Genomic DNA, 23,746 nt, shown 5'->3' with positions numbered 1-23,746 from the left:
AAGATTTTCCTGTGTCCTTGGTGGGCATGGGAAGGTTCCCAGAACTCTTTTGTATAGTTTGAAATTTCATTCAGATGTGACAGATTCCTAGTTCTGTTCCACTCTTGGCTCTTATCAGTCATTGTCAGGGGGAAGACAAAACATGCCTTTTCAAATGGCATCTTATTTATACTATGATGAAATTAGAAAGGTAGCTGGCCATTTGTTTTGCATTATTTATGATGTAAAGTTCAATAATTGAGGATTCAAATGAGTCATAATATGAGTCATTCACAAAGTATTTATTGAGTACTAAAATGGACAAAGAACGTTTTTGGTGAGAGAGAACAAAGATGAATTTGGCTGGCTCTAACCTCCAGGCACTCTCGGTCAAGGAAAGGAACCATATATTACATTTATGCTATTACTGTATTTTATTTTGTTACATATCACTAAGTACCAAGCACACACTGTCCTGTGACTTGTAAGAGTTCTTCAGGTTGCTTCTTTCATGATAATATACAACAGAGGAGGTTGAAGAATGTAGAAACTGTAGCAACTTCCTGTTTTAAAAATTAATTCCCAGCTTTTCTGGCTTTTGTTAGTTTTGTAAACTTTCTTACAACTATTTATCTATGAAACTGTATATAGGTAAAAAATATTAAGTATAACAATACAATATAACATCTTAATCTTTCATAATCAATCTATTCAGTAATATGCTCTAATAGATATTATCTGATACTGTAGAACATCATAATATGTTAATACTAGCAGTGCCTAATCATAGACGTATTATGTTTATAATCAGTAATCCATATCCATATTTCTATAGTGTCTAATATACAATAAGCATTCAAGCTGCTATTGTTAACTAACATTTTACAAATGAGAAATTTGTTTCTTAGATCTGTTAATATGTGTAGTGCTAATCAGCTAAAAATTGCCAAAAACAGATTAAAATTCAAGTCCTTCTATCTTGGAAACCAGTGCTCTTACCCTGATATCTTATGGCATTTTTGGTATTTACAGCAAAACATTCAAATCTCAATATCAATATCAGTATGATATACCAAAGTATATCATAAATTCCAGAGATAGCAGTGATCATTGCTAATTAAGCAGTCAGTTATTAATATACCTATGATAGTTTTACAGATTATTTTCTTTCCAGTTATTTCCTCTCACATTTTTCTTTGAATTGAATTCTGTGCCTGTCCTTGACCCCCTTTTTATGGCAGGAACCATTAGTAAATAAGCAGTAATACCCTCATTTGTCTGATATATATATATCCATCCAGTCTTCTATCTGTATAACATTCTTCTACAAAATATGGGGTATCTAAAAATAAACAATGCATTTCCCTAGATAGAGGAATTCATGTACCAGAGTACATTTATATTTCTAATATAATAAATATAGAATACACTATATTGTGTTTCTTTCATTCAGCCGTGTTTGTAAGCCTAGTACGGACCAATAATGTGCTAGCCTATTGACATGGAAGGTAGAAAAGATTGCTACTCTGGAAGAAGTCTCATACACAAATAAGCTGTGCAAATGCACAGAGTGAGCATGGAAATTGAAGCATATTGGATGTGTAGTGTATATGAGTTGGAGAAGATATTTATTGGTCTAGAGAGGTCTAATACTCCTGAGAACACTAAAATACACAGAAGGGTCTAGTATTTGGACTTTTGTATTTTAAAATGAATGGCTCTGGCGGCACAATACGTAGATTTCTATTTACACAGGAGAAACTGAATCACAGTGTTAATTTCCCCAGGCACACAACTAAAAATGTAGCAAAGCAGAGTTTCAAGCTAAATTTGTTGAAATATAATTCATTTCTTTAGGTACGTAGTCATTACTGCACTTAAAACGTTAAAAAAATTTTAAAACTCAAACGTATAGGAAAGGACAAAAATAAAAGAAAACATGAAATTGAACAAATATTGTCATATTTACTTAAAGTACAACCCAGAGCCCCAGTCATCATTCTTCATTCTCCATTTGCAGAGGTAATCCTCACTCTGAAATAATACTCATTCTTGCTTTTCTTTGTTTATGGCATGTGGATCTATTAGCTTTTCACAAGAGATTATATAGTATGGATTTCTGTGCTTGAAATTTTATATTAAAATGCTGACAGTGTTTTCTTCTCTTGACATTATGTTTTATTTATTTATTTTATTTATTTTTTTGGTACCAGGAATTGCACTCGGGTCCTTGCACTTGCACAGCAGGCGGCGAAACCACTGAGCTAAATCCCTGGCCGACATTACGTTTTAAAGACATAATCATATTGCTATCCATAAACCCACTTCATTCATTTAGTAGCTATTGACTGATAAGCAATTGAATAAATATTTTCAAGTTTCTCTGCTATGACGGTATGCTGTAGGGAAGTCAGTACATGACAAATCAGAAAGAGTGCAAAGGAGAGAGAGAGAGATCACATAGAGACCTAAGTGCCTTGAGGTTAACAGTGGTAAGTTTATTGGCTGGTTAACTGGTAGCATGGGCTATCCCAAAGATAGAAAACAGCACATTGTGAGGACAAATAATATACTACAATAATTTAATTAGGTTTTAATCTGTGAAATAAGTAGTATATTAAGTTTAAAAAAGATTAAAGCTATGCCTCTGAAGCTGTGGAGTTTCACTTTTTTTTGTAGAAAGATGGATGTAGCTTTGGAAATTTTACCAGTAGAAGAAGGAGAAAACAGAGTTCAGCATAACCAGGGTTTCTTGGATTGTTCTTAATGCAGATAAAAGGAGAAGGTATATATTATTAGTTCAGCTGGTAAAGAAGCTATGTCAGTCTTTGGGGGACAGTCATATTCTAGAGAAAGATGAAAAAAAGATAAAAAGATGATGGAAATAGATAAATCTAAACCTGAGTACTAATTAGTGTTTTTATTTGTTAACTGTTTTCAGTTTTTGTGAAAATGTTGGCATTATTTACTAATAAAACTCATTTGCTTATGAAACATTCTACTTACTGAGATTGAAGGAAAATTTCATTCTTGTAAGGACTCTCTTTTCCAAGGGGGAGCATAGACTTATAGCCCAAGCAATCTTTGATTTGGAACTTGAGTACTGTCTCTCTGTTATTAATCAATAACAGATCCTTAGCCCAAATTCTCAGAAACTTGGATATCCACGAATTTTCATTTTTGCCTATTTTAATTCCTATCATTTCACTTTTAATTTGAAGATCATATTTTGTTGCTTTTTTCTTTTTTTTTTTTGACCCGGGATCAAACTTGGGAACTTGTGCTTGCGAGGCAGGTGGTGGCACCACTGAGCCAAATCCCCGGCCATATTTTGTTGCTTTTTAAAAAATATAAATACTATAACATGATAAAATTAGTTTACGAAGTTATATTAGGACACAAATGTAGAGAAATGACTGTCAGTTAAATCAGGACAGAGTCTGTATCAGTTGATCGGAAACTACTTTTCCTCCAGCATTTTAAAATTTGCATTTTATTTTGCTTTGAAAATATCTTCTTTGCAAGTTTAAAAGCTTGTGTCCATAATTCAGTAGTGTTTGAAATCTTAATTCATGTATCTGTTCATGTTCTTTTCTACAAAGCTCATTTTGTAAATACTGTCAGACACCTTCAAATGAACACCTATTGATATAAGTCAATTTACCAATAGATCTCAGGCAAGCAATTTCAGATCCTGGAGCATTATTTTTTTTTCTAAAGAGAGACTGTGCTATATACTCTCCCTATCTTTGTACTGTCTGGTTTCTATCTTCTAAAGATGATCGATTACTGGAAGAAAGAACAGCAAAATGTGTATCACGGAGAAGAGTCCCTCGGTTCCTCTCTGTGTTCATACTATGTCTGCGGTGCTTCTTAAAGTTAGTGTCTGTTTGATCAAAGACCCTTGTAAACTAAATTTAATATTATGTTCTAACAAAATATATTACAGTTACTTTTAATAAATGTCATCATTAGATCAGCTCAACCATTTGTTTTCTGAAAATGTTTTAAGACTTCATTTTGAAAGCAATTTTAGGATTACAGAAAAAAATTGAGCAGAAAATCACAGACTCCCATGTATATTCTTATACTTTCCTGTCCAATGTTTTCTGTTGTCGTCTTGTTTTTATTTTTTTGTTGTTGTTGTTCTCATTTTCTTTTTGTTTTGTTAATGAATTCTGGTTATGTTGAGGTAATGAGGCTACTGCTTCTTGTGGATGGGCATTTTTACTGAATTTCAGGTTACTTACTTTTATGAATCCTCTGATCTGGCTCTTTTAGATTAAAATAAACATAGAAATAAGCACTGACAACCTTATAAATAGAATAATTATTAAATGTCCATTGTTTCAACCTACTAATACTCTCTAAACCCTGTATGTCTAAGCAAATAAAAAAATAAGTACAAGAGCAAGGCATAGTCTTCAGTACTTGTCCATGACTTGCTCCCCCATGCCCATTTCTGATTGCTATTCACTTAAAAATCAAACAATCCTCTACTTAATCAGTTGGCTAAGACATAGCATGAGTCATGTTTTATATCCAGTCTTTAGTTGAGCTTTTGTAAATGCAGATTACTGGGTTCACACAGTTACTTGCAATCGTACAAAAGGAAAAGATGAACTATATCAGTCTATTTTTAAAAGATTACAACTATTTTATAAGTCTTTTGAATATTAAACCTGATAAAATGTATTAAAATCTTGGAATTTTTATCAGTGAGCCCTGCCTACCATTATTCCTTTGACATCCTAGCAAAACCCAACTATGTCCACCATTCTTCCTGTTAGTAGGTAATGGAACACAGACAACAATAGACATGAGCAGGAACTTACATGAAATTAGTAAAATTTTTTTTTTTTTTTGGTACTGGGCATCAAACTTGGGACCTTGTGCTTGCGAGGCAGGAGGCTGAACCACTGAGCTAAATCCCCGACCCCAAAATCAGTAAAATTTAATACAAAAATGATACGTGAATATATTTCTGATTTCCATGCATAATACTGAAAAATTTACTTAATGATATAGAGATGAAGGCCATTTTTCTTACTATTCTCCTCCTCCTTCTTCCTCTCCTCCCTTTCCTCTTTTCCTCTTTCCTCTTCCTTGTTTTTCTTTGCTGTGTATGTGTATTGGTGACCTAACCCAGGGCCTCACACACGCTAGGCACTGATCACATGCTCTACCACTGAGCTGTGCCCCTAACCTAAAGTCCACTTTTACTTAGACATTCCATTTACTGTTAACCATTCTTGCAAAAATCTGAACAAGTTGACATCTGTGTAGACATTAAAATGTGTTCAAAGGCCATGCATAATGAACTCAAGATGAGCCAGACAATCCAAAGACATTTGGAATGAAAGTGTGAAAGTTTTACCCAGGGCTCTGTGACTCTGACAAAGAATATAGCTGCTCTTCCAGTCAACAGTGTCAAATAAAAAGGATCTGAATCTTGATTCTTATAGATCTGAATTTCAGATAACCATAACAGTTGATGTTTAGGAAATTGAAACTCCATTTTTGTATTTACCGAAATTATTAATGTAGTCAAGGTTTCTTTACTTGTTTTCTTGATAAAGTATGGATCATCTTAGTGGATATCCCACTGAGTTGGTCTGAAAATGCTCTGAAAAATGGTGTGATTGCTCATAATACCTATTTTCAGTCATGGATTTCACTGTCAATGGATCACACTCCACATTTTGCAAAACCTAGGGAAGATAGACACTTGGGGGACATCTCTGTGGATTATAGATGATACCTGGTCGGTAACATTTTAATCTGCATTGGGTTGTGAAAAGGCCTTACAAAAAGAGCTGACACAGTTTATATTTAATTTGCTCTTTTAAAAGTCAAGAAGGACTACATGTAGGATTTGTATTAAATTAATGCTATCATTCACTTTGAATGAATTATGGAATATGTGAGAGATTTAGTAAATATATCAATAAATAGTTTAACATAAATCAAAGTTTAATTAAATATTTTTTCAACTAGATGCATATTATAAGGATCCTAATGTTTGCAATAATATAGATGAACATCATGCTACCTGAAATAGGCCAGACACAGAAAGATAAATATTTTATGGTCTCACTTATATATGAAATAAAAAGAAAGGAGAACCTCATAGAATAAGACTGGTTACCAAGCTCTAAGGAGTAGAGAAACAGGGAAATGTTGATTACAGGGTACAAATTTGCAACTAGTTATAAGATGTTACAGGAGACCTGTACTCACTGCAGATATAACTATAGGAAATAATAGTGTATTGATGTTAAAATTTGCTAAAGTAGATCTTACTGTTCTCACCAGGCACAGGTAACTGAGATGACAGATATATTAGTTAGCTTGGTTGTGGCAACCATTTCACAATGTGTACACATATCAAAACTACATTTTGTATACCTCAAGCAGAAACAATTTTATTTGTCAAGTATATATTAATAAAGCTGAAAAATATACTAATGCAATTAATTTTGAAAGGAAATATATTATAAAGATTATAGTTCTTTGAAAAACAGTAATATTTCAACTCAATTTTAACTAATGACCAGTAAAAGTTTATAGTGTGTTTTAGTTCCTTGAAATGTGCATTTGGAGAGTAAAGAAATTTCAAAGCATATAAAAACCACAGTGCCAAAAAAGAATAATAATAAAAATAGTATGCACAAAATAGCCTGCTAAAATGTTCAAAATATAAGAGCTTGTAATTACTAGTGAACATTTAGAATGTAAGCTAACAGAACATATTTGGAATACATTTATCTTTTTAAATTTTTGAAGGAGAGGTAAATGGCAAAATAAGATTTATTTTATCATTGAATACATTGTACTTTATGTTGAGCAACATATATTCATAAATTCTTGTAATTTTATTTTAATAAGCAAAAAATAGTGCCTCTTCAGCTAAGGCCAAATGAAGTTTCAAAATAGTAAAGTAATTCTTGTAAACATAACTTTGTCCTTCACAAAAAATATTGTGATTTTATTGAGGTGCAGCAAGAAAATTTATTTGCTTATATGATCCTCAGCATACATCTACTTTACAAATAATTGTGTAACCCTCTGCCTTGATAAAAACAGTGTCTTTCAATCAGTATGCTTAATAAATACAGTAGATAAACCAACTTATTTATAGAAAGTTTTAAAATATGTATACACATTAATTCCCTTGAATAGAAATTTCAATAGTATAAAAATGGTTTGGAGATTAAAGCATATAGGTGATAAACACATTGTGTTAAACCTACCCTTATGAGGATGTATCTTTTCACTCTAAAATAATATTTGAGAAATTTTGTCTCCTTTTCTTTTTTTTACCATGAGAAGCTTTAAATGTTAAGAACATGCTGTTCACTATTGAAGTAGGAAGCCTCATTTATGAATCAGAAAATGTATTCTATCTAAACATGTTTCTTTAATTCAGTGGATTTCAGATTTCAACATTAAAATATGTTATTATTGATGAGTAACAGTTTTATATTTTTGGCAAAGCCACTAGAGTTAGATTTTCTTTTTTTTGAGTCATATTTTTCTAGAAATTTAAGTTTTAATTATTTTCAACAAGCTACAATTAGAGATATAAATTTTATTTTGCCAAAACCATTTCAGGTATAATTAAAATGGCATTCTGGGGTTCATATTTTTATTTAAAATAAACATGCAAATGCAAAAAAAGGCTAGTATAACCCAATTATGTGAAAGTCATTGTTTAATACTATAAAACTAGACATCTTACTCTTTTGTATAACATGTCCAGAAATAGATTCCTACATTTGTCTATACACATAAAGCTCATATTTTTAAATTTATATTGTTGAAGAGTTTGAAACATTAAAGAGAAAGTTAAGTATTTTTTTTCTGGCTGTGTAAGGTACTGAAAAATGATTTACTGTCATACTTAATTAAGACAGAAGATTTTGTACACATAAACATAAGCATAGGCAAATTAACAGATATTCCTGAGGTAGAGAGTCTCATTGTTCCCCAGTATCAGTAGTGGCTGAGATGATTCTTTCACTCCTTGCATTTACACAGCTTAGATCTGCATTCTGTTATTATTTTTCACAAGTAAAAACAAATATATTTGACATTGCAACCAAATAATAACACATTCAGAAACACCACACAGTTGAAGGGGAATGTGTGTGTGGAGGTTAGCATGTGCATATTTATGTGTGTTTGTGTGCATATGATTAAAACAAAATTTCAGAGAACAATATGTATCACATATACTCTAGCAGTTTGTATTTTATTATATGCCATTCTGTTACATTAAAAAATGTATTCCCTAACTCATGTAATTGATTTCGTTATCCTGCAACGATCTGCAACCAATAGCTGGAAAAACACAGGCTAAGATAATGGAAGCATAAATTACATAAAACCTAAAAGAAATGTCTTTCTACTCCTACCACTACAGTATCATGCCATCTAAAGTCACCATGGCAATGTGTTACTTAAACCATGCATAGGTCAACACCAAAGCAAAACGGTGTTTCTGTCATTTAGAGAAGAATTATATGAATTTCATGCATCCAGGATTACTTGAATTACTAATATAAAAGTATACATAAAGTACATCGTATTTGATAAAGGATACTAAACCTTGGATGGGACATAAATCTTAAACAAATGGCATTCTTCTGGGACTTTGGTAAATACTGTCTAAATTTATCTGGACTAATATATTCATGATTTAACCCAGAAAATGACAAAATTATGAAATAAGACTTGACTTTGAGATCTAATATTATTAGGGATGTATAACATTCTCCAGGAAATATAAAGTGAACAATGTTTAAAATAACACATGAATACCATCTGCTGTGTAACCGAATGAAAAAATATACATGTATCAAGCTTTTTTGAGAATAGAAATGCTAAAAATATAAATTTTAAAAATAAGAAGAGAGATGGCATACTCAGCATGGACCAGAAAAAACTTCTGAATATGCATTTTCTCATAACTTCTCTGAGACAGGGTCTCCCTGTATAGTTTAAGGCTAGCCTTGAACTTACTATGTAGCCCAGGCTGGCCTCGAACTGATGGTAATCCGCCTGCCTCTGCTTCCTAACTGCTGGGTTTATAGGATGCACCACTTGCCACTATGACCAGCAAATTTTCTCATAATCTTAACTCTGATAATCACTTGAATATTTTACATTTTCAAAATTAAAAACAAAAAGGCATATATGTATGCAAGATAAAGCAAATCAGTGTTTATATGAAGATTCTTAGAAGCCAAGATTTTAATGTAATTTATTAGTATTAAGTCAGAAGATTAACGAGTTAAAGTCTCAGTAATGTTAAATTGGATTTCAAAATAACAAACTGAGCTCTTTCCCCTAAACATATATACAGGAATCTCTTGCTTAAAATCAGTAATCTATTTTCAAAACCATACATTGGGCTGGGGATTTAGCTCAGTGGTTTCACCTCCTGTGGCACAATTTCAAGGACTCAAGTTCGATCCCTGGTACAAAAAAAAAATACATTGCATATATTGCAAGCATGTTTTTATTATTTTAAATGAGAAAAATTACAATGAAGTGTAGGCAAACCCCAAACCTAGCCTATTTCCTACAAAATTACACACACAATAATGTCCATAGAAAAGTAACAGAATATCTTTTGTGTGTGTGTGTGGTTTTTTTTTTTTGGTACCAGGGATCGAACTTGGGTCCTTGCGCTTGTAAGGCAAGCGACAGAACCACTGAGCTAAATCCCCGGCCCAAGAATATCTTGATAGGATCTAAAATGCTTAAACATTGCTTTGTGATCATTCAGCAGTTATTACTGTTATTAACATACAGTTGGTTGTATGTAGTTACATGCCCTGTTTGCATGCTATATGAGAAGCTGTTTATGGTTTGATGTAGCAAATAGCACAGCAATAAAATGTCATAATTAAATTAAATTCAACAAAACATCCAGCACTAGATTTTGTTTTTCACTAAGCTAAAGGAGACATGACACTTGGAGATTAAAGCAGATGGTGATGGAGTGGCTGGCCACAGGAAAGTTTTAGAAGAATGCATAGAGGTGCTGTGGGACTTGGAGCTGCCGTCGGGACAGCTGGACAGGAGAGCTTTGATAAATCCTCGGAGATGGTGTTCAAACTGAAGGAAAGTGTAGCTGTGAAATGCAGATTTGCTTATTCTGTCAAAAATGTGTTCATATGATGAAAAACTCAGCTAATTTTACATAAATTTATCCATTTATTATAGACTAGGGATGTGTCAACTCATAGCGCTTCTCCTAGTTTTTCAGTTCCTTCAGTCTCCAGATGGCAGGCTTGACTTTGGCCACAGAAGTGGTTTCGTAGGTCCAGGCACCACCAGCCACTGTTTTCATGCAAGAAACACAGTGCCAGATCCCCACAGCCCGTCCCTGTGTCTCGATCTTGCCACAGAAGGAGCAGGTATACTTGGTGTGTTGGCTGATTTCAGTTTTCATCACTGTTTTCCACAAGGAAGCACCATAGTGGGTCCCATATTAACCAGCGATTTGATTCTGACCTTCTTGGTGCGTTTGGCCATGACAGTGCAATCCAGGCCCAAGCCCAGAGAGGATAATATTAGGGTGGGTTTTTTTGTTTTGTTTTGGGGGGTGGGGGTACCGGGGATCGAACTCAGGTCCTTGTGCTTGCGCAGCAGGAGGCGAAACCACTGAGCTAAATCCCTGGCTCATCAGGGTGTTTTTTTAAAAAAAGATGTGTCACTACATTGAGTATGACTTTGTGGAACTTTTCTTCCCAACATCCAAAGAACATGACTTGTTTACACTCAAACTCTTTTTAAAATGTCTACATGTGATCCTTACATTCTATCAAGTTGGAATGTAAATCAACTTTCTTCCCCCACATAACGTTTACAACATTGTATTGAGATGGAGAATTAGAAAGATGTACATAACTATTTTCATTTGATACCTACACCAAGATCCATTGAAAAATGAAGTTGTGAGAGATTTTTATTTTCTCTGTAAGTTATTAATAGCCAAAAATCTTTCTACTGGGTAGACATCAGTTAGGGAAACATTCTGTGGGATACACTGGCGTTTTCTAGTCTCCCCCCTGAAAAGATCTACCAGTAATGTAATCTGATTGCACTGGACACACTAATCCCAAATGATAACCTCTAAATATCATTTTTTAAAAATACCTTGAAGGAATAGTTGATTCCATGTGTGAAAAAAAAATAAACAAGATGAGTTTGTGTTTGTTCATCTCAGAAAACAGAGATGCAGCCAAACTGTAAGGTCCATGTATACAGGCATTAACACATGAAAGGGTCCCAATTAATTGATAGCAAAACAATAGGACCATTGGAAGAGTAATTGGTGTACCTAATTGAAAACTATATATTCATATTTTTTACTGAAGCAAATAAGGAATATTGGAAGGGAGGAAGATAGGAAGGGAAGAAAGAAAAAAAGAAGGGAAGGAGGGAGGGAGATATAAGGTGGGAAGAAAGGAAGGAATCAGAGATAGCAGATGGGAGAGAAAGAGTCAGATCAACACACCAAATGCTTTTTTGGTACTTTTTTTGTTGGAATAGAGAGTGGAAATTTCACATTAAGGGAGGCTTTACAGCCATGTAGATCTCTGTTTCATCAATATTTTTTAAAGCCAAAAATTTAAAGCAACTTAAATAGTTACCATGACAGATTAATACAACAAATGATGGTAATTCTTTTCACAGACTACTATACAGCCACTAAAAACAGTGGAGCAGAACTTTATGACAATATATGTAAAGGAACCTGTAATATTTTGTTTAGTGGCAAAAGGAAATTTAAGAGTAATACAAAAGGCTTTCTAATACTTTTCATAAGCTAAAACATTTTGTGCTTACAGAAGTAAATATATTTGCTTTAAAGAGATAAAAGTCCAGAGTCATGTAAGATCATATGACCAACAGTGGTCACTTCTAGACTTAGAATTTTACAGCAAATGTGGGTGGCTTGAGAGGGAACATTAACATTTCATTTACTATATTCTTATATATTTTAAAGCTTTCTCATGAGAAGCCAGACATACTGATTTGTAATACATATATGAGAAAGAGATGAGCACTTCTGTGCACCAGTTACATATTGCTTAATCCTACCTCTCTCTTCCAAAGATGTCAGGCTGCCAACAAGACTTGCCCCCCAAATTACGTGTGGAATAATCACATCTGCAGATGTCTGGCTCAAGAAGATTTTATGTTTTCCTCAAATGCTGGAGATGGTAAGTAGAATCTTTTTTGCTCTATATATGTATATGGTCTATACATTTATTAGCACATATTTTGTGACTGTTGTACAATATTCAGAACATCATTATTTGAAATGCATGACTCCAAACAGGGCGTTTCTTGTTCCACATTGGTATTATGTTTAGCTTCGTCCTAAAGGAGCATACCTGTGTTGATATACAGTCTTTTAATGAAAAACATAAATAGAACAATGCTTTAAAATGCATGTGTTTCACACCACACCCAGAACAACGTAAGATACAGTGAAGATATGTTTGTCTCAACTCGACAGATGGATTCCATGACATCTGTGGACCGAACAAGGAGCTGGATGAGGAGAGCTGCCAGTGTGTTTGCAGAGGGGGCCTCCAGCCTTCCAGCTGTGGACCCCACAAAGAACTAGACAGGAAGTCATGCCAGTGTGTCTGTAAAAACAAACTTTTCCCCACCTCATGTGGCACCAACAGAGAATTTGATGAGAACACATGCCAGTGTGTGTGCAAAAGAACCTGCCCAAGAAATCAACCACTAAATCCTTCAAAATGTACCTGTGAATGTACAGAAAATCCACAGAAATGCTTGTTACAAGGAAAGAAATTCCAATATCAAACGTGCAGGTAAGGGATCTTTGCAATAGCATCAGTTTTTCTTATTGGAACTATAATCTTCTCAACCCAAAGCAGTTTTCTTAACCAAACTAGCAGTTGCTTATTAGAATGAGGCCAATAAGCTTAGGAAGAGAAACATGATATGTTTTAACAAATGCTAAACTTTAAGATTGGATTTGCTCCCAAAAAGCAAGATAGGAGTGTGGGGGACCAAAACCAGACCCATATTCAAGATAAAGTTCAAATCCTGTCCGAGAGGCTAAGGAAATAGTGTGCGATATGAGTTAGAGGACTTGTGTATTGTTTTCAAAACACATGCAAGCAATCCACACCTACCCTCACCAAAAATTATACTTTCAGATATAATTTAGGAGAAACTGTTTTAAGTACAGGCATTTCTAGTGTAAAATTCATGGATAAAGAATAAGATGATTTCGTTTACTGTTGGATGTTATGAAATATTTACACTAAGTATTTTGTAGAATTAGAGAAATAAGTCAATATGTTATCAAGGTTATATGGGACTCATTTCTTAAGCCTTGATTTTGTTCCTTCATCAAGGAAAAAGAGGTTATTGCACTCAAGGACTTTCAGTGTTATTCCCTGAATTTATTTCTCTTTTATCTCAGAAAAATCAGATGAACTACTACTATTTAAACAAGATTTGTGTTTTGGATTTTTTTTTTACCACATTCTTTCAATATTGCTCAACCAGTCATTCTTTCTTGCTTCTGTAACTATTATCTTCAACTTCATTTTTAAAATTCTCTAATTTCTTGCTTCATTAACATCTTAGTGCCAAGATCTGTCTTCCCCAGAGCTTCTCAGAAGCTAAGTGTGTGACACGGGCTTTCACCTTTCTCTCATCACCCATTTAGTCAGCCAGCTGTAGCCTGGTGTATGCCCTCTATGTGGAAGTTAGACATAAGCGTTAAGGAGCCTCTGAGTTGCCACCCAGTGGATAATTCTGACTTCATGCACCCTGACCTTTCTATCCTCTTTTTCTTTGCACTCTCCTCCTCTTTGTCTAACTCGAGATTGTACTTTACTGGTTGCTCACTGCATTTGCAGAACATTTGTTTTTAATCATTTTCACTGATTGTTTTCTTCCATGATCTTTTTAAATCTGGGTAGATAATATCCTTTTCAGCAGATAAAAGCATGTTTATTTATTGACAGTGTAGTATTCCCAGTAGTGTTCAGCAGTATATACTGAGGTAAGTAGAGGCTATTACTGTGTGCTCTCAATTTAATTTCTATTTCTGAAGGTCTGTCTGCCCTAGCATTTTAGTCACTGTAAAAGTCCATAATGAATCTCACTGATTATAATTTTTCTTCCTTTGTTGTTGCAGAGTACCTTATAGAAATCATTATATGTCCTATTTAGAATATTTGAGCAATAATTATGCTCCACATTTTAATTGCATATTCCTATACCAATTACCAAAAGGCTAGCTACAAAAATATATTTTGGAGCTAGACTTGGTGGTGCATGCCTATAATCCCAACACTTGGGAGGCTGAGATAGAAGGTTCGCCGTGAATTCAAGGCCAGCCTAGGCTTCATAGTGAATTCAAGGCCACCCTAAACTACATAGAGAGACGCTGTTTCAAAAAACCAAAATACACACACACACAAACACACACACACACACACACACTCTTCTTCATCCAGAAGGCTATAGATACCAAATCTTACTAAACCTAGTAAAACCACTTTCTATGTTGAATCTTTCTTGAGTCTAGTGCACAGTAAAAACTCAAAAATATTTATATCTGCCCTCAGACTAACCAGCCATAGAATTCTCTTTTTTCTTTCAGTGATGGAAATAGCACACAGCTTTGCACATGCTAGGCAAGCACTCTTCCACTGAACTACATAGCCCGCCCTCACAGAATTAATTAATTTATTGATTGATTGATTTTTAGCATATGTTTTCAGTCTGTAATTATTACATTTATTATAGGGAGTTAGAAAATATTTCTATCATTGTATTTATCTTAATAGAATACATTCTTTCATAAAGACTTTCTGTTTACTGCGTCTCTTTATATGTACACTCTACTAAGTGTGTAGTTCTAGATTTTCTGATATCAACTGGAGCAAAAAACCCCTGATATTTTGAAAACATACACTTTTCTCATTTTCTCTTGATATTTGTTCCATACTTGTGGAGGGCAATATTCTTTTGTCCACTGCTTTCATCAGCAACTTCCATTGATCTTTGAGATGGTATCCCTTTTGAATAAAGAAATACTTGTGGTCTTATAATTATGAATTTCTATGCAAGAGGATTTTTTAAACACTAACTAGATATACTTCCTTTTCTAGAGAGAAAGAAATGAAATTCAAAACCAAATGTAGGGGGTTTTTTAGTGCACTTTTGATTTCAACCTCAAGCCATCTTGAGTTTTTTTCCTGTACCCCCATTTCATGTGTTAGGCTTGTTAATACTCCAAAAAGATCTTCAAAGATAGTACCAGTTCACTGAAATAACAGGATATAACAGGGCTGTGCCCTATTGGAAATTCATCCTGTTACTGCTGCTAGAAGTTGGAAGTCTAGATTGGAAGGAGAGGGATCCTCAAAGATGAACATTGTTCCTCTCCCTCTGCCCAGACCCATCTGTTTCACAGGAAGTCCAAGTGGAGAAGGAAGAGTCAGCTACTATCATGCAACCAGCTGTCAAGTAGAAATACAAGAGTGAGGGTAGGGCTGCTCATTGAGGACCACAGTCTTGCCAGGATGGCTGGTTTTAATTGCTTGAAAGTCTGGGTCCCATACATGTCCCACACTCTTTTTAATTCTGCCATGCTTATGTGATCACAGAAAATCAGCAGACCTTAAATATTCACTTTCAAAAATTCTGTTGTATGTTACTTTCATCCACAAACCAGAAAGCCCTTCAAAAGAACTAATGATTACAATATCCCATCGTCTCCATTTGGTGTATCAGCAAGCAAGGCATGTTTTTAAAGGCCGTTCCATTCCTCCAAAATATTATAATTTTAAGCACAAACCTAAGTATTTATAAAACTACAATTTTATGATAAACTGATATTTTTTCTAGTTTAAATGTAGAAAAATGTAAAAGTACATTAGCAGCATACTGAACTCACTGCCTTGGTCTTTAACAGATGTGTTCCTCTTTGTTTTCCTAGTTGTTACAGACGACCATGTACAAATCGACTGAGGCATTGCGATCAGGGACTTTCATTTAGTGAAGAAGTATGTCGCTGTGTCCCTTCATATTGGAAACGACCACATGTGAACTAAGATTGTACTATTTTCCAGTTTATCGTTTTTCTACCATGAAAAACTGTTACCACATTAGAACTGTCTATGAACAGAGAGACCTTGTGGGACCATGGTAACAAAGACAAAAATCTGTTTTTTTCTGAACCGTGTGGATAATTTTACAGAAATGGACTGGAGCTCAACTGTAAAATGCTTCTTTTAAAGACTGGTTTTGTGCCAATGACCAAACAGCTGAGAGTCTGAGATTTTTTTAAAAAGAAAGAATGACTATATAATTTATTTCCACTAAAGATATTGTTTCCGCATTCATTTTTATAGCAATAACAATTGGTAAAGTTCACAGTGATCAATATTTTTATAACATGCAAATATGTTTAAAATAAAATTAAAATTGTATTATAAACTGGTAAGTTCAGTCTATTACCATCTTGCATTATAAGCAAAAACTGATATTATGAAACATTGATCTCCTCCTTCCTTTTTCCTTTTTCTTTAACCAGGTGTCAGATTTTGATGGCTATGAAAAGAAAAATCTAAAAGGAAGTTAAGAAGGACAACAGTATGCTATTTCATTTTGATTAAATTTATCTCAGTATATTTAATGATTATAAATATTGTAGCACATGATACTTTGGAATTTGTCACCAAATGAATCCATGCAGAGCATCTTATGAAACAGTCCACTTAGCATGTCCATCTGATAGAAAGTTGTTCAGTGCGCTAGAAGCATTCAGACTCTTCACTGGGTATAGAATCCTTCAGTATGCATTGAAATGGCTTTAAAATATTTTCTCAAAAATAATCTTTTCCAAATATGTAATTTCTTTTGACCAGCTAATATATTTTTGAAAGCTAAAGTCCTCCTTCCCAATACTTTTAAAATAAACTTGAAATAATATTTATATTCTCATATATTTTTAAAATGAAACATTTCAGCCATACAACTGAAGTGCATGTTTCGGGAGTTTTTGTATTTTTGTTGTTGTTGTTTTATTTTTGCAGTGCTGAGGATGTGCTTTACCACAAGCTATATTCAAAACCCCAATGTTTTACTTTTTAAAAGGACAGCATACTAAAATACTGCTCTTTATGAACAGACATTTTGCCTACATGAATAAAATCAAGCAAATGACTTGTTGTTGACAGAACATTCATTGTATAATAGTGTGACATAGGTTCTGTATATAAATAATTAGCCTTGAAAGGAGAAAATATTCAATACAAGTCATATATAGATAGCCTCTAGAAAGTGGCAAGTTTAATATACCAGAAACCTGTAATTAGTATAGAGGGCTACTCATTATAATATTATAAATGTTTAATATGTATAGAGGACTAATCAATATATATAAGCAATATAAATATTAGTATGGATGTTCTTCTATAATTTTTTTCAAAATATATAATTAGACTATAAATGCCCTAAAAACACCCTCAGCATTTTCAGTATTTACTTTTAAAACAGATTTTACAAGCAGTGTTTACTGAATTTCAATTATGTGCTCAGTACAACATTAGCATCTACTTTATGAAGTCATATGTTTCTCATATATTAGAAAATAAAATGAAAACAGTCTTTCAGAATTCTTTCATTATACACTTAAACACTATCTTCCAATGTTTCAGCAAAGATTAATTTGAAGCCTCTAAGCAGACAAAATATGCATTGTACATTCTATATTCTGGGCAGGTTTGGGTTGTTTTCAAGTTTGAGAAAAAAAGAGGAAGGGAGGGAGAAAAGAAGGAAAATGAACTCGATAACAGCTAGATTTCTGTAAAGTTCTTCAAAAGATCAAATTCTGGGGTGATTGCAGAAGGGAAACTGGAATCAAAATAACCTATCATCATCTGATGAAGAGGCATAAAAAGGTCATCATCTTTGAAACTCAGTAAAGATTCAATGCAATAATTCTTCATCTCATTTAAGCCAAAAATGAAAGCAAACACACTTTATGTAATCTGTTAGTGTAACAATCATTTTTACGTTTGATACATTTCAAATATAGATTTAAAGTTAATTTTAGAAAAATAATCTAAGCTTCCTGGGCCCATACAAAGAACATTAGGAACTGATACCATGACTGTTACATGTTAGATTAAAAAACAATCTAAACTGTATTTCTCAAATGTAAGGGCAAGCCAAAAAAAAAAAAAAAATCAATAGACCAAAAATAAAAGCCATAAACATGCTAGGAAAACTACATTTAAATTTGTTCCTGGAGGTGTAATGTATTTTATTTAAAATCAAGAATAGTATGGACAAAGATAGTATATTGCCAAAGATACTTGAAAACAATTTTATGTGGACTATAAAAATCCCACTTCAACACATTATAATGAATGAGTTTTTTATTTGTTTGTTTGTTTTGTAGCCAGTTAAGATGACTAGAGATAAAGCTAAACAGTTATTTGGAATATCAGCAAATGTGATTCAGCAAAAACTAAAATTACAGTAAGACTATGCATAAACTCTGCAAAGGAGTCCCAAGATACTCATACTATTAATCCAAAGAAAGAAGTTGAGAAAATACTGGAAGCTCGCAGCAGCAGTTAATATGTCCAAATGCTAGAAAGTTTATAAACAAAATTTTATGTCCAGAAACCTAATACTGTATAGTCAGTTGAAAAGGCTAAAGGAAAAAAAATGTTTTGGTAAGCAGTTATATAAGATTTGACATTTACTAACTGCCTGCGTGAAATAGATTCCATTATTAGAATTTTTAAAAACAGTCCTTCCCTCATATTTGCATTACTCAGAACAGAAGCTTGAGTGGTGTCAATATAAGACTGAATTCTCCCAGAGTGCACTTTAAGGGATGGAGCAAAGGCCATGAACTTACACATATGCGCTTTAGGCTTCCTCTGCAGATGCCCTGCCCCTGAACCAGTCTCACTCAGGGGGAGAGAGAAGAGGCAGACACGTCAGGTGAGAGAGTTCATATTGCAGTCATTGTTTTAACATGTTGCCAAAGCTTATGAAACTCCTTGCCTGTGTAAGTTCCCATGTTCCCCGGTCTAGGCAGTGCCAGGATAGGAGTGAACAAAGGTCTCTTGGCTCAGGCTTGTTTATATTACTGTGCTATCCCCAAGGTTCCCTTAGCAGGGTGAGCAAAGGATACCTTTTGAGGTATCTTGATTTTTATATAGTAGATAAATTCTACTTCTTCTAGAAATTCTTCTATAGTAGAATAGTTCTCAATAAACTCATTATTTTATGCTAAAAATGCATTATAGTATTCCCAAAAAACAATTTGAGGAAGTAAAGTGATACAAAATAGTTTAATTCTAATTTATCTGTTCAACTGATGAAATTTTTGCCATCCTGCTTATTTTTAAAGTGGGAAGTAACTATCTGTGGACAAACAGAAATGTAAACAAAGGTTTCCTATGGACTTCTTATTCCAGAGCTAAAAACTCACTGTGTAAAGAAGCATACTAAACAGGATGATCCAGTCTAACTGAGCACTGGATTGGAATTCATAAATCAAATCTTTAGTCTTGACCTTTCTTCTGTGACCCTGAGCAAGTCACCAATACCCTGAGTCTCAGTTTGTTAATCTGTGAAAGGAGTTGGATTAAAACTGTGTATAAATCTTAGCTCTGATGTTAGAGTTTGTACTAAACAGACAGAAGTCAAAACCAGAGTGTTTTTAAGAACTTTGGGGATACATCATTGTTGAGATTGGTGACCTTATTTAGAGGAACTATTTTTCTTTTTTAAAGTGTCATACAAGAAGTTATAAATGAAAAAAAACTCCCTTATACTGTCAGATCAAAGTCCAGTTTTTCCTGATTTTTTTAAATACTAAAGGTGGTCATATATGGGGGCTGAAAAAAAATGTAAAACATCGTGAAAAAAGAAAGAAACCACAAACATTAAGATTTCTTCTACAATTCTTCCAAAACTCAACAGATGCACATATACTGTACTTTATCCTGGAAAGGGCTTTGAAGTAGAAATTGATTTCTAATTGTTGTTACCATCTGGGATTCTGATGATAAGATGTGATTAAGTATTGAGCCCACATCACCAGGATCTGATATCTACAAATCTGTAAGCTCAGAGATCACAATGCTCAGATGCTGCTGTAGGCAAACCCATGAGGACTGTTTACACCACAGGCTTGAGCCATGGCTGTCCACACAGATGGCAATAACTTTTGATTTAATAGAAATAACTTTGAGACACTACTCAAAACTTCTTTAACATCTACTTAGTAATAAGTGTGCAAAAAGAATTCTAAATTATCTTAAACACAAATATTTAATTTTATAGATGTAATGTTGACAGGAAAATTTTTTTTCAGGAGATTTCAATACGTTATGACTTCATAACAATATGCTTAGTTTGCTGTTAAGTCATGCGGAATTTAATATTTTATCATTTGAAGGCAGCCATACCTCTCAGTTTTTTTAGAAAATTGATCTTGTTTATGGTCAAATTTATATATGTAGGTTCAGAAATTTCTTTGACAATGTTATTATACCCATAAAATGTAACACCAGCAAGTCAGTTTACAAAGAACCTCTTTTCCTTGGAATAAGTTACCACTGGAATATCTTTACCACTGGAATTTCACAGAGCATTCCCTCATGTGTGACAAATGGATCCTCTAAAACACCTTTTTCTTCACATAGTATATTTCCATTCCCTTATACCCTTCCCCCTTCACATGGCACTGCTTTTATCTCTATCTCCTACTCATTTTCTTTCTTTTCTTCCTCCACAATATTTTGGGAAACCATTGATGAATGATGTGCTATCACAGGAGGAGAAAGAATACCAGTATACAGGTGGGATTTTAGTATCTAAGATCAAACATTCCCATCTTGTTCTGGTTTTATCCTAGACATAAACTGACCAGCTGGTGTCCACTTTAGACAGCTTATCTTATTTGTGAGGATGCCTTTGAAGTTCGTGATCTTTGTAGAGCACAGAGTAAATAAAGAATCACAGACTTGCATTTCAGTTTTCTAATAAAAGACAAGATAGGAAAAGAGGAAGGAAAAGCAAGAACACTAGAATTTTGAGAAAAAAGTGAAGATGACTATGACTTTTTGGAACAGGGATTTTAAAAGTGTGGTGGAAACCTCTTGAAATACATTGAAACATTTCTGCAATCTGTGAGTAAGAAAGACAAAGGCGAGATTATATTCTCTCTTGAGTTTTTCATTAAAATATGGTATCCACTAAGTGAATCAGATAAATACTGTCATGGAAGATGAAAAATTCTGTGCTAAAAGTCCAAAATAAAGCATGGGAAGATATTTGACATGAAGTAATTTTAGTCTTTATTTGTGCACATGGGAATGTCACTTTATTCAAAGTCAAAAGAAAAAGTATGGGAAAACCTATATAGGTGAGAATTCAGGTTTTAAAAAAATAATGGAAATATCCATAGCGTTCCAAACCTCCCAAAGTACCCCTTAACTAACCTTTTCATAATAAAAAGGGTTGAATAATGTGCATAATTTACCAGAAAAACCAATAATGTTCCTAGTGTATTCACCAAAAAGTGATAAAATGGGCCTTATTTACCAGAAACAACAAATTTGCATTGTACTCACCATTAAAGTTGACATCTTTGGCTTCCAGGACGGGAGGATGAAATGGAAGGTGATTATTTTTTGAAAGGAGAGTTCCCTTACATAAGAACATCAGGAATTTGGTTCTCTGGTGTCCTATCTCTTCTTGGGTAAGTCTGTAGCCCACTGGGACCTGCTTCCAGCTCACTAGGTCTCAACCTTTTGAGACCTAAAAACTGGTCTAAGGTTGTCTGCTTCTGTCTGCTCTTTAACACTGCTCTGTAGTATGACATGACACTGTCATTAAGCAAGTGAATACGAATGGCTTTTTCTCCATCTGGGTGAGTCTTCTCTACAAACTTCTGTAGTTCTGTCCATTTTTTCAAGATTTCCTTTATTTCAGAACAAGAATTTTTCTGCATTGATTGTTGATACTTCCCCTCATCTTCAGAAAGATCCTCAGCTTCCATTCTCTGTTGCTCAGCCAGAAGTTGTTGAAGTTCCTCTGTAGAGAGTTCCCCTGGGCATTCCTCCACCAGTTCCTCAATATCACCACCGTCTACCTGCAAGCCTATGGACTCTGATATGGTGACAATGTGATCAATTACAGGGTCACTTGAGGGCTCAGGCTCCTCTACACAGCCCTCAAAATCTCTCTCCTGTATAATTTTAGGCCACACTTTCTTCCAGGAAGATCTCAGTGTCCTTAGAGAGAATTAGGCCCAGGATTTCTCAGTTAACGCCACACAGGAGAGACTGGTATTCAGGTCATAACTCAACACTTTGGTCATAAAACTAAAATTCTGATTGCAACCCAAATTGTACATATGTAAGGCTGGTCTATAACTTGAACATCTACTGTAGTTATGGAGGCCAGAAATACAAGATTAAGTTATCTGGTTCTATTCTGGTGAGCCCACTTTTCCTGGCTTACAGATGTTTAGCTTCTCATTATTTTCTCACAGGACTTTTCTTTCTCAGAAAGGGAGCAATCTCTGATGTCTGTTCCTCTTCTTAGAATACCAGTCCTGTTGGATTAGCCTCTTATCCTTATGACTTCAATTAGCCAGGAAGGTCTTATCTCAAAATACATTGGGGGTTAGGGCTTCAACAGATCGAATTTGGGGGTACCAAATTCAGTCTATTGAAACTCTTCTTTATATGGAGATTTTAATTGGTAAAAGAAAAATCAAATATGAAAAATCAAACATTTTGAGACCACAGAAAGTGTTCCAAAGCAGATCATATTATCTGAATTTTGTGGAATGCTGCAATAAGAGACAAGAAAACAAGGGTTTTATTTATTTTTTTATTTTTATTTTTTGGTACCAGGGATTGAACTCCAGTCCTTGTGCTTGTGAGGCAGGCGAAGGAACCACTGAGCTAAATACCCAGCCCCAAAACAAGAATTTTATAATTTTGGGCTCTGTAGAGAGAATAATTAATTCAAGAACCTTTAAGTTATATTAGTCATTCTAACTGAGGGAATTTCTTGAAAAACAGCCTTGCTGGACTGGAGGTAACATGATAAAATACCTGTGTGGATAAACTGGATTTTGTACCCAACTTGGAATTAAATTTGTCTGCCTGTACAGTTTGTACATCAAGATATCTCAGATTGTAATGAGATTATATGAAAGTCTGAACAGTTACCTGATGCTTTCACACATTTCCAGTACAATTATTAAATTAATCAAAAGGACTCTGGAGATGACTTTCCAAGCCAAAAAGCAAATGACTCCATGCAACATTAGACTTCTGCAAGTAACCAAAAATCAAAGCCACAACTATTGATTTCACAGAGCAGTCCCTTACTTCCTTGGTTGCTTGTTACAAAATTGCCAAATACGTTAAATTTTAAAATAGTCCTTGATTCATAATAAAACCTCAGTAAGTAATTCCCATTACCTTTGGAAGTTTCAAATGTCAAATTCTCTTTCTAACCAGAACTAAAGCATCCAGAAATTCAGCCTCATTCACAAATAGCAACAGAAATTTCTGAAAGGGGCTAAGCTTAAGAAAATGTTAGGATTTAGCCAAGTATCAAATTTCAGAATCTGAATGCCTGAATTGATCATCTTAGTGGTTATATAAAAATATAATGCATTTTGAAATTCAATACTTTTTGT

General features: G+C 34.0%; 1 protein-coding gene and 1 pseudogene across 1 annotated transcript in view; one reads left to right on the top strand and one right to left on the bottom strand.

Annotated features, from left to right (window-relative positions):
* The window catches only part of Vegfc (vascular endothelial growth factor C), a 118,660-nt gene extending 102,166 nt beyond the window's left edge, over nucleotides 1–16,494 (top strand). Inside the window, exons 5-7 of the mRNA XM_004852960.4 lie at nucleotides 12,112–12,218; nucleotides 12,518–12,842; nucleotides 15,995–16,494. Coding sequence (XP_004853017.1) covers nucleotides 12,112–12,218; nucleotides 12,518–12,842; nucleotides 15,995–16,109 — 547 coding nt within the window. The 3' untranslated portion in view covers nucleotides 16,110–16,494. The remainder of the gene's footprint in view (nucleotides 1–12,111; nucleotides 12,219–12,517; nucleotides 12,843–15,994) is intronic.
* LOC101719149 (large ribosomal subunit protein eL43 pseudogene) lies at nucleotides 10,090–10,927 on the bottom strand (annotated as a pseudogene).
* Nucleotides 16,495–23,746: the final 7,252 nt, after the last annotated feature.

Source organism: Heterocephalus glaber, unplaced genomic scaffold (assembly GCF_053883595.1).
Source record: "Heterocephalus glaber isolate CG9 unplaced genomic scaffold, H.glaber_assembly_v1.0 deba00001461, whole genome shotgun sequence".
NCBI classification, from domain to species: domain Eukaryota; kingdom Metazoa; phylum Chordata; class Mammalia; order Rodentia; family Bathyergidae; genus Heterocephalus; species Heterocephalus glaber.
This window is presented reverse-complemented; position numbering and strand designations above follow the sequence as displayed.